General features: G+C 46.5%; 1 protein-coding gene across 1 annotated transcript in view; it reads left to right on the top strand.

Moving 5' to 3' along the window:
- fgfrl1b (fibroblast growth factor receptor like 1b) overlaps positions 1-12,158 on the top strand; it is a 126,851-nt gene that overhangs the window by 95,263 nt on the left and 19,430 nt on the right. The window contains exon 5 of the mRNA XM_063000969.1: positions 9,325-9,364. Coding sequence (XP_062857039.1) covers positions 9,325-9,364 — 40 coding nt within the window. The remainder of the gene's footprint in view (positions 1-9,324; positions 9,365-12,158) is intronic.

Below are 12,158 nucleotides of genomic sequence, written 5' to 3'. Positions count from 1 at the left end.
TTGACCAGAACATGAGTTTGGTGTAAGGTTGATCAGAACATGAGTTTGGTGTGAGGTTTACCAGAACATGAGTTTGGTGTAAGGTTGACCAGAACATGAGTTTGCTGTAAGGTTGACCAGAACATGAGTTTGGTGTAAGGTTGACCAGAACATGAGTTTGGTGTAAGGTTGACCAGAACATGAGTTTGGTGTAAGGTTCATCAGAACATGAGTTTGGTGTAAGGTTGATCAGAACATGAGTTTGGTGTGAGGTTTACCAGAACATGAGTTTGGTGTGAGGTTGACCAGAACATGGGTTTGGTGTGAGGTTGACCAGAACATGAGTTTGGTGTAAGGTTGACCAGAACATGAGTTTGGTGTAAGGTTGACCAGAACATGGGTTTGGTGTAAGGTTGACCAGAACATGAGTTTGGTGTGAGGTTGACCAGAACATGAGTTTGGTGTAAGGTTGATCAGAACATGAGTTTGGTGTAAGGTTGACCAGAACATGGGTTTGGTGTGAGGTTGACCAGAACATGAGTTTGGTGTAAGGTTGACCAGAACATGAGTTTGGTGTAAGGTTGACCAGAACATGGGTTTGGTGTAAGGTTGACCAGAACATGAGTTTGGTGTGAGGTTGACCAGAACATGAGTTTGGTGTAAGGTTGACCAGAACATGAGTTTGGTGTAAGGTTGACCAGAACATGAGTTTGGTGTAAGGTTGATCAGAACATGAGTTTGGTGTGAGGTTGACCAGAACATGAGTTTGGTGTAAGGTTGACCAGAACATGAGTTTGGTGTAAGGTTGACCAGAACATGGGTTTGGGGTGAGTTTGACCACCCAGTGTTGGGTGAGGTTCTCTTTGGTGTGAGGTTATTCACAGTGTGTTTGGTGTGAGGTTTGTTGTTTGTTTATTAGAATTTTAACATCATGTTTTACACTTTGGTTACATTCATGATAGGAACGGTAGTTACTAATTACACAAGTTTATCAAACACAGTCATGGACAATTTGGTGTCTCCAGTTCACCTCACTTGCATGTCTTTGGACTGTGGGAGGAAACCGGAGCGCCCGGAGTAAACACACGCAGGACCCGGACCGCCCCACCTGGGGATCGAACCCAGGATCTTCTTGCTGTGAGGTGACAGTGTTACCCACTTAGCCACCGTGCCGCCCTTGGTGTGAGGTTAATCAGAGCAGAGTTCATTTTGAGGAATGTTGTTCTTTTGGCTCAGAGGCATCTGAAATGGACCCTCACATTGGAAACATACAGTATATTGTTCTCAGACAAATCAGTATTCCAGGTCTTTTTTTGGAAGAAATAGATGCCATGTGCTCTAGACCAAGGACAAAAAAAGGACCAGCCAGACTGTTATCAGCAACTAGTCCAAATTTCAGGGTCTGTCATGGTATGGGGCTGTGTCAGTGCCCCTGGCAAAGGTAATTTACCCTTCTGTGATGGCAGCATTTATGCAGAAAAGTTTAATTTTTCAACAAGACAATGTAAAACCACATGCTGCATGACTGCTTAAGAAAAGTGTACGGGTACTGGACTGGCCTGCCTGCAGTCCTGACCTGTCCCCAATAGAGAATGTGTATGCAATGCAACAACTACGACCCTGTACTGTTGCACACCTTAAGACGTGTTTGCATGAAAAATGAATCACTTGGTATCCTTGGTGCCAAAGTGTTTTTTTTTAAGTGTTATGAAAAGGAATGGCAACAATACAGAGTGGTAAATGCTAAAGTGGTAAATGTTACAGGCTTGAAATTCAGGAATGGATGAATAGTTGACCATACAAAGTATCAATGTAAACGTAAACGTAAACACTGTCCCATCTTTTCAGGTTGTATGTACCAGATAGGTGTATCTAATATTGCTTAATAAATATTTGGTAAAATATTATTAGGGGGCCTTATTGAAACGTACAGTATGTGTTAGTTTGAAGACTATCCGGAGCAGTGTAGGGTTGAAGAACTGTAGGTGTACTACTGCTTGTTGTTGCTGTATCCGGAGACTGTGTAGGAGGCCTTTCATCCCCAGCTCTCCATGCAGAAGACACCCACACAAACATGACCTGCCACCTCGTCTGCAGTAAATCTGCTCCAACACAGTGTGTGTGTGGACTCAGAGGAGCCTAAGCACCCCGGCTTTTCCTATGTGACCGACCATGCTTTAGCGAAATAGTTGCTCAAATTATTACTTGAGCTGTTTAATTGGCTGGGCAGGGAAAGTCTTAACGCCCCCTGAATCCCCCCTGTTTGTTCTACACCTCCTGTACAGGGAGTCATGTCTGCCTGCTGCTTTCCTGTTCTCTTCCCAGGAGGACTGTGGAACTCAGAGTTATGGCTCATGGCTCCCCTTTGGATTACACTTCCTGTGTTTACTGAAGTTATTAACTGCAATAAATGCACCCTTGGAAACAAAAGGCCCATTAGAAGCTGTCGGGAACATGAGAGCAGGAAAACTACGTCTCAGTAAAGATACTCATGGGCTGGGGGTTCAGATGCTGCACTGTGTACCATAATACAGGAACCGGGTTTAGTACTGCACAGTGTAACCACAAGTAGCAATACCATGTAAACGCTTCTGTTATGGTAAAGATGGCTTATTTTTATGTTTTTAATCGCTAAATTTTTTTAACAAATAAAATAAATAATAAAAAATATACCCACTTGTCCCTGATTGCCTGGTATCACTGTCATCCAGAGAGCAGGACAGTTAAGCTTTTTGGCATATAACTTCTGGTCACAGCTGGCCATGACACATTTGGAAATTTGGAACTTTTAAACTCCCAGTAATAATGTAAACACATCTGCCTCATAGAAGCCTCTACTAATTTCATGTTAAATGGTAAATGAAAATCTAGTTGAACCTGGTTGAAAATCTAGGTGTCATTCTGTGTGACTATATATATATATATTTGGAGGCCAAGTCAACACCTCAAACTCGTTGTTGTGCTCCTCAAACCATTCCTGAACCATTTTTGCTTTGTGGCAGGGAGCATTATCCTGCTGAAAGAGGCCACAGCCATCAGAGAATACCGTTTCCATTAAGGGTGTACATGGTCTGCAACAATGCTTAGGTAGGTGGTACGTGTCAAAGTAACATCCACAAGGATGGCAGAACCCAAGGTTTCCCAGCAGAACGCTGCCCATAGCATCACACTGCTTTAGCTGGCAAGGTAAATGGCTGTGCCTCAAACCACCCACAACACTCATCAGTATGATTAGCATAGTAATATCACCATTAGTGAATTTGAGAAGTCTATTTTGCAGACATTGTTAATATTCGGGTACCGCAGCTCTTGTATAGCCTGATACAGAAAGTTACCACTGGAAAATGTACATACACTTTTAATATTTATTTGTTTAAATGCCAGTGCTTAGTTTTTTATTCCCATTGGTAGTTAATTGCTTCCAACTTCCTCATTGGGATGCATACACTATGTATGTGATTGGCAAGAATTTCAAACATGACAAAAAACTAGGCTAGCTGAACAGTGGAACATTAATTACATCTTGTAACAAAAATGCATTGCACCCAGTTCACATAGGCTAAATCGCTTAGGGTATACAAGGTATACAAGCTGATTCCTCAGTTTTTGAGGATTCTGGCCAGGTGATCTGTCTTTATTGGAAAGCAAAGCTATGCAAATGGACATCAAACTCTGAAATGCACCCAGGAAACTCCAGACATCTCTGAATTAATCCGGATGGAGGAATTTGGCGATAACAAACACCACTTGTCATCAGTAGAGCTCATCTCGAGTGCAAGCACAGGCAGAGATCCTATTTTCTCATTTACACTTTAATAACAGTGGTCACAGCAAATATGTGCATCTGTCACAAAGGTGTAAATTCAGCTTTTACGAGTGTAATTCTAGCTTTTATTCAATATTCTGCCCTTATCTCAGTTGCCTCTGTGCAGCCGTCTGTAATTGAACCAGGGTGAGGTAATAGTCGTAATATAATTCTTTACCTCTGGCTCAGTCTGTCAGTTATAAAAGCCCCTGTGTCTTGGAGTTTTGCTTACTAAACACAATTTAAACAGAAATATGTTTTTCCATAACCCATTTCACACAGTTACACAAAACAAAATAGGGTTTTCAGCACTATTTGTATTTTTGATGTGAGTTTATGTAGTATTTTTTTGTGGATAGCTTTGTTTTAATGCCATATCCAACCACGGTAAGCCAATGCTGCTTAGTAAAGAATTGTTATGGTAGATGTTGAGCAAACGACTGACCTCTAAAAGCATCTTGACCCTCTCATTATTAATTAATAGCTTTCTAAGGAGCACAGGGACGAATCAGTCTTCATAGTATAAACACTTTACTGTTCAGAAGCATTTAGACCTTCCTCCCATCTTACTGACTCCCCATGTCCCAACTCCCTGTTATTTTAACTGCCTCACACATGCTGATCACTATATTTTGCTTAGCAACTACATAAAGAGCTAATGAGATCTTTCCCATGAATTAAATAAGTGCTTAAATGAGGCATAATGATTACCAGCAACCTGTATTTAACCTAAATTATTTATGTATACACTGGTCAGCCGTAGCATTAAAACAACCTCCTTGTTTATACACTTACTGTCTATTTTATCAGCTCCGCTTACCATATAGGAGCACTTTGTAGTTTTACAATTACTGACTGTAGTCCATCTATTTCTCTACATACTTTTTTAGACTGCTTTCACCCTGTTCTTCTATGGTCAGGACCCCCATAGGACCACCGCAGAGCAGGTATTATTTAGGTGGTGGATTATTCTCAGCCCTGCAGTGACAATGACTTGGTGGTGGTGTGTTAGTGAGTGTTGTGCTGGTATGAGTTTTTGAATACTGTGTCCACTCACTATCCACTCTATTAGACACTCCTACCTAGTTGGTCCACCTTGTAGATGTAAAGTCGGAAACGATCGCTCATCTATTGCTGCTGTTTGAGTTGGTCATCTTCTAGACCCTCATCAGTGGTCACAGGACGCTGCCCACGGGGCACTGTTGGCTGGATATTTTTGGTTGGTGGACTATTCTCAGTCCATCAGCATTGCTGTCTGATCCACTCATACCAGCACAACACACACTAACACACCACCACCATGTCAGTGTCACTGCAGGGCTGAGAATGATCCACCATCCAAATAATACCTGCTCTGTAGTGGTCCTGGGAGAGTCCTGACCATTGAAGAACAGCATGAAAAGGGGCTAACAAAGCATGCAGAGAAACATGGACTACAGTCAGTAATTGTAGAACTACAAAGTGCTCCTATATGGTCAGTGGAGGTGATAAAATGGACAGTGAGTGTAGAAACAAGAAGGTGGTTTTAATGTTATGGCTGATCAGTGTATGTAAATGGAGATAGTTTGTTCAATAAGTAGGACAGGCTCCAACAATAATGCAAGGAAGATAATAGTAATGGCAAAGACAATGGGTAACTAATTCTGTGCTCTACCAAAAAATCTAAATGGAAGAGAAAAACAAGAATGACTGTCAGTATAGTGCCAGAAGATGGGACCCTCAGGCCGGAAGAACTTATTGCTAAAAAAAAAAGGGCTGAGCATTCCACTTAGTAAAGCTTTAGTGCCTGACAAGGCTCTGAGGATGACAGGTGAAAAAAAAGATTCCCTGAAGCTCCCTCTCTAATACAAGGCTTGTAAGTTCACTTGATCCTAGTTCAGGTTATAGTGGGTCTGGTGCCATCTGGAAACATTGGCCTCAAGGCAGTGATACATTTTGAAATGCCTAAGATGCTAATTTACTTAATTAATCACATACTTACAAACACCATAAGGGGCAATTTAGTGTAGCCAGTAAAACAGAGAGAAACAAACCCTGGTTCCCAGGATCCGAGATGTTGTTTGGCACACGCTCTGTCAGCTGTGCCATGTTGCCTTTCCTTTATGTCAGTGTGATAAGTAAACTTGGAAATAGAAATGCCCACACACAGTGCCTGTCATACACTGTTATTGTGTTCATCCAGGTTCTGACATGTCCTGGCAGTTCGCTTACAAATGACATTGCTGCACCTCCTCTGGTGAGGACAATGCTGCTGCAGCTATCATACCGGGCTTTTTTGCTGCGTGTGCAGTCGCCGCAGTGAGGATATTGTGGCTTGTGCCGCTCTGACTCGAGCTTTTATGGAGGTAAAAGTGGAAGGGTTCCAGCTGCTGCTGTTTGTTCTTTGTTTGCCTGCCTTGGGCTGCATATGTTGCAATTTAGCCCACATTCTCTTCACCTAAATGGATAATTGTCTAAGATTTATACTGATGGAAGCTGCTGTGGAAAGGGATGGTCCTGAGGTCGGGGCCACAGAAGGTTTTCAAGATTCAAGATGAACTTTAAGGTCATTCCACTTTATACCAAGGTGCATAGAAGAATGAAATTATGTGCATTTCGTTCATCCTAAAAACACTGCAGAAATTGATACATCAGTAGTTACATACACTGATCAGCCATAACATTAAAACCACCTCCTTGTTTCTACACTCACTGTCCATTTTATCAGCTCAACTTACCATATAGAAGCACTTTGTAGTTCTACAATTACTGACTATAGTCCATCTGTTTCTCTACATACCTTTTTAGCCTGCTTTCACCCTGTTCTTCAATGGTCAGGACCACCACAGAGCAGGTATTATTTGGGTGGTGGATCATTCTCAGCACTGCAGTGACACTGACATGGTGGTGGTGTGTTAGTGTGTGTTGTGCTGGTATGGGTGGATCAGACACAGCAGCGCTGCTGGAGTTTTTAAATACCGTGTCCACTCACTGTCCTCCTACCTAGTTGGTCCACCTTGTAGATGTGAAGTCAGAGACGATCGCTCGTCTATTGCTGCTGTTTGAGTTGGTCATCTTCTAGACCTTCATCAGTGTTCACAGAATGCTGCCCACAGGGCGCTGTTGGCTGGATATTTTTTAGGTTGGTGGACTATTTTCAGTCCAGCAGTGAGAGTGCTGTGTTGCGCTGTGTCTTATCCACTCATACCAGCACAACACACACTAACACACCACCACCATGTCAGTGTCACTGCAGTGCGGAGAATGATCCACCACCAAAATAATACCTGTTCTGTTATGGTCCTGGGAGAGTCCTGACCATTGAAAAACAGCATGAAAGGGGGCTAACAAAGCATGCAGAGAAACAGATGGACTACAGTCAGTAATTGTAGAACTACAAAGTGCTTTTATATGGTAAGTGGAGCTGATAAAATGGACAATGAGTATAGAAACAAAGAGGTGATTTTAATGTTATGGCTGAACGGTGTATAATAATATTCACATTCTACAAAAGTTGCACATAGTGGTTAATACACAATGATTATTGCACATTAATTTACTGCATATTAAGATATTGCACAAATGATTTACCCTTAAATATGCATCAGAATTTGGTTATTTTGTTCAGGAGTCTGATAGCAGTCGGGTAGAAGCTATTTCTAAATCGGTCCCTATTGTAGCGTAGTACCTTTTACCCGAGGGCAAAAGGGTTAACAGGCTGTGACAGGGGTGAGTGGAGTCACTAATGATGCTCTTGACTTCAAGGCTGTGTTAATAGTAGAAGCTCATATGTTTACAACCTTTGCCACCACCTCTGATGAGCTTTTCTAATCCGAACAACATGCATTAAGTCAACAAATCATACTCTAACAAGAGGCAGTAGGCTGACAGGCCTTTGTTTATGTTTAGTCTGCACACATTTTCCATGACCGCATGGTATTTGGGTAATATTTCTGTTTTCAGATTGCACATGCGCTGGGACTGATGAGGCAAACGTATGCAAAGGTGGAGAAAGCTGTTGATAACATCCTACTTATTTATTTGAACTGCTCAGTAGAACACAAAACACAGATTTAAATAGAGATCGCCTTTGATCATGCTTCTAGCAATGTGACGCTATGGTCATTCGTAATACTGATGGCTGCCAGTGTGACACGCTGCTTCGCTGCCGAGACCTTCGAGTGTTACGTGGAGAAAGGAGGACTCAAATGCAGAATTCAAAATCAAAATGATATTTTATTTTTAATTAGAAATAAACAAAAACAGAGGAAAAATGAGAAACAAAAAACCCAATCGGAAAGTCCGATGGTGCCGCAGAACTGCTGGGAAAAGAAAAACCCAAAAAGGGAAAATAACGACGTGGGACGCGAACCCCGGTCGTCTCGGTACGAGCCGGGTGCGTTGTCTCCGCGCTATTGTGGCGCGGGTAAATAAGAGACGGGGAGCGCTTTAGGCGCTACAGTGTCAAAACACGGGAGTAGATTACTCCCGGCAATCACTAGCCCCAGCACAGTGGAAGGCTAGGATAGAACGCGACCGGCGTCTGCTTTGCTGAGGTTCGCAGCTGAAGTACGCCGATCTAAAAAAGAGAAATAACAGAGTTAGATACACCAACTGCGAGTGCGGATTCGAACCGGTGAATGCTGCGCGAGAACCGAAAGCTTAGCGGTGTCGCCACCCAGCGGTTCAGGAATCCAATTTTCGGGTTGGATCTAAAAGGATGTGCGGTTGCTGTACCAAGCGGACACGCTTGATGTACAGCAGCACCGCTAATGCTAAACGCATAAACAAAAGCAGCGCGAGGGCTGCACGGCGTCGCACCACGCTAATCCTAATAGGGACAATAACGAACGGTTACCTCGACCTTGCAGTCTACACACCCGAATGGCGCATGCCACCAGGGGATACCGTTTTACCTAGGAAAGGAGCGTGGACGAGCAGCCACATAAGATCAGGGAAACAAACAAAAGGTGCGACACCCGCCACTGTGCAGAGCTGGCTTAAATAGCCAGCTTGACAGCTGCGGGTGATCAGCCCTAATTGGTCCTCCTGCCACTTAAGGCCTTTGTTTGCCTTGCTCTGTAAGACCTACTTCGCTGGGAACTCGGGGTGCATTCACCAGCTACCGTAGGTCTCCTAATAGAACCCCCTCCTCTAGGGACAGCTCCTGAGGTCCCAAGACCCGCAGCACGGTTCCGGCGGAACTCGCGGATCAGTTCAGGGTCCAGGATCTGCCGAGCCGGTACCCATGAACGTTCCTCAGGGCCGTAGCCCTCCCAATCCACCAAGTATTGGGTGCTACCCTGAACCTTCCTGCAATCCAGCAGGCGGCGGACAGTGAAGGCAGGGGCACCCTGGATGATACGAGGGGCGGGAGGCTGGGGAGGGGGTAAAACTCCCCCGCACATAAATGGTCGGAGTTGGGAGACGTGAAAGGTTGGATGCACTTTCATCTTGGGAGGAAGCTCCAACCTATAGGTCACCGGGTTGATCCGCCTGACCACCTTAAACGGGCCAATGTACCTGGGTGCCAGCTTGTGAGGGGCACCTTTGACGGGGAGATCCCTCGTCGACACAAGGACACGTTGGCCCGGCCGGAAGGTGAGAGCCGGCTGCCGCCTGCGGTCAGCAGTGCGCTTCATGGAGCGCTGATTGGCCACAAGTGCCTGCCTTGCTTTACGCCAGGCGGCGCGGCAGCGGCGGACATGAAGCTGTACAGACGGGACCGCTACTTGCTGCTCCTGCTCAGGAAAGAGCGGAGGAGGGTACCCGAACTGAGCTTCAAACGGTGACATTCCTATCGCCGAGTGATGCAGGGTATTGTGAGCAAATTCAGCCCACAATAATTTATCCGACCACGTGGCCGGATTCCCTGCCGTCAGGCACCTGAGCATCTTGCTCAGATCCTGGATGAGCCTTTCCGATTGCCCATTCGACTCGGGGTGATACCCCGAGGATAAGCTGGCCTTAGCACCAATGAGTTGGCAGAAGGCCCGCCAGCACTGGCTTACAAACTGCGGGCCCCGATCAGACACAATGTCTGATGGGACCCCATGCGCTCTCACCACATGTTGCAGGATGATCTGCGCAGTGCCCATGGCGGATGGTAGCTTGGGCAGAGGGACAAACAGGCAAGACTTGGTGAACCGGTCGACAATTACCAACACCGCTGTGAACCCTCTAGACTTTGGCAAGCCTGTCACAAAGTCTAGAGCAATATGGGACCACGGTCTTGAAGGTATCGGCAACGGATGGAGAAGGCCTCGTGGGCGCTCTCTGGGGCTCTTATTCAGAGCGCACACAGTACAGGCACGGACGAAGTCACGTACCTGATTCTCCATCCCCGGCCACCAAAATCTTCGGCGCAGCAAAACCAGGGACTTAGTCACGCCTGGGTGCGCCGCAAAAGGAGAGGCATGAGCCCACTCGAAAACCTGACGCCGTACAGTAGTAGGTACATACAGCCTGTCAGGAGGTCCCCTACCGGGGTCGGGTTCGGCCCTTTGGGCGTCCCGTATGACCTTTGAAATGCCCCAGGTGACTGGGGCAGCTATCTGGGTCGAGGGAATCACGGGATCAGGCTCGGTCTCCGGCCTGGTTGGTTCCCACTGTCTAGACAGGGCATCCGGTTTAGCATTCTTGGACCCCGGTCTATACGACAGCGTAAAATGGAACCTACCGAAAAATAAGGACCACCGTGCCTGACGCGAGTTCATCCTTTTGACTTGCTGGATGAATGACAAGTTCTTGTGATCAGTCCAGACAAGAAAAGGATGTTTGGCTCCCTCGAGCCAGTGTCGCCACTCATCTAAAGCCAACTTAATGGCTAGAAGTTCCCTGTCTCCGACCGGGTAATTCCGCTCAGCCGGAATCAGGCGGTGCGAAAAGAAGGCACACGGATGCAGCTTCTTTCCTGGCCCCACTCTCTGGGACAATACTGCCCCAACCCCAACCTCAGAGGCATCCACTTCGACCACGAATGGCTCCTCAGGGTCAGGCAACTGCAAAACAGGAGCAGTTGTCAAGAGGGCTTTCAGTCTGTCAAAGGCTTGTTGGGCCTGCACTGACCATTTAAAGGGCCCCTTACCAGTAAGGGCTGTTAGTGGCGCGGCGATAGTGCTAAAGTTCTTGATAAATCGCCTAAAAAAGTTTGCAAAGCCCAAAAACCTTTGCATTTGGCGAACAGAACTTGGAGTTGGCCAGCTCTCCACAGCTTTAATTTTAGCCGGATCCATGCGAAGGGTGCCCTGTGACACTATGAACCCTAGGAACGAAACCGAAGGGGCGTGAAAGGCGGACTTCTCCAGCTTGACGAAAAGATGGTGTTCGAGCAAGAGCTGGAGAACCCGTCGGACATGCCCTATATGTTCGTCGATGGATCGGCTAAAAATGAGAATATCGTCTAGATAAACGTAGACGAACTTATCAAGGGTCTCCCGTAGGACCTCATTGATGAATCTGTGGAAGACTGCGGGGGCATTCATTAACCCAAAGGGCATCACTAGATACTCATAGTGGCCAGTGGGCGTAATGAACGCAGTCTTCCACTCGTCCCCCTGCCTGATCCGGATCAGGTTGTACGCGCTGCGTAAGTCGAGCTTTGTAAAAATTGAGGCTCGCTGAAGGGCTTCAAAAGCCGTGGCCATCAGCGGCAGCGGGTACCGATCCTTGATCGTAATGGCATTTAGACCGCGATAATCGACACAGGGGCGCAATGTATCATCCTTCTTACCAACAAAAAAGAACCCCGCCCCGGCCGGGGAGGAAGAAGGACGAATGAACCCCTGTTTGAGCGCCTCGCGCACATACTCCTCCATGGCAACCTTCTCCGGACCGGAGAGTGAGAAAAGGCGCCCCCTAGGAGGGGTAGTGCCGGGCAACAAGTTTATGGCGCAGTCGAACGGTCTGTGGGGGGGCAAGTCCCGCGCCCTGGACTTGCTAAAAACCTCCTGAAGATCATGGTACACAGGAGGAACTGTGGCCAAATCCGGGGTCTCCATTTGTGGTACTGGCGGGTTGAGATTCGTGCCGGCCTGAAGCAAGCACGAATCTCTACACCGTGTTCCCCAAATGAAGATTGACCCGGTGGCCCAGTCGATCTGGGGGTTGTGTCTTTGCAACCACGAAAATCCCAGGACCACCTGGAGGTGAGGAACGTGAGTCACTAAGAAGGTGATCCGTTCCTCGTGGTCCTTCAGACGCAACGTCAAGGGCTGCGTCCGATGGGTAATCGGGCTGCCCGCTACGGCTCGACCATCAACAGCATGGACCGAGACCGGCTTGGTTAGCGGCTGGACCTCTATCCCCAGCCTGCGTACCAGATCGATGTCAATGAAGCTCTCTACCGCTCCCGAATCGACACAAACCTTGAGGTTTGTATTTCCCGAGCCCCAAG

This window comes from Trichomycterus rosablanca, chromosome 8 (assembly GCF_030014385.1).
Source record: "Trichomycterus rosablanca isolate fTriRos1 chromosome 8, fTriRos1.hap1, whole genome shotgun sequence".
In the NCBI taxonomy this organism is placed as follows: Eukaryota; Metazoa; Chordata; class Actinopteri; order Siluriformes; family Trichomycteridae; genus Trichomycterus; species Trichomycterus rosablanca.
This window is presented reverse-complemented; position numbering and strand designations above follow the sequence as displayed.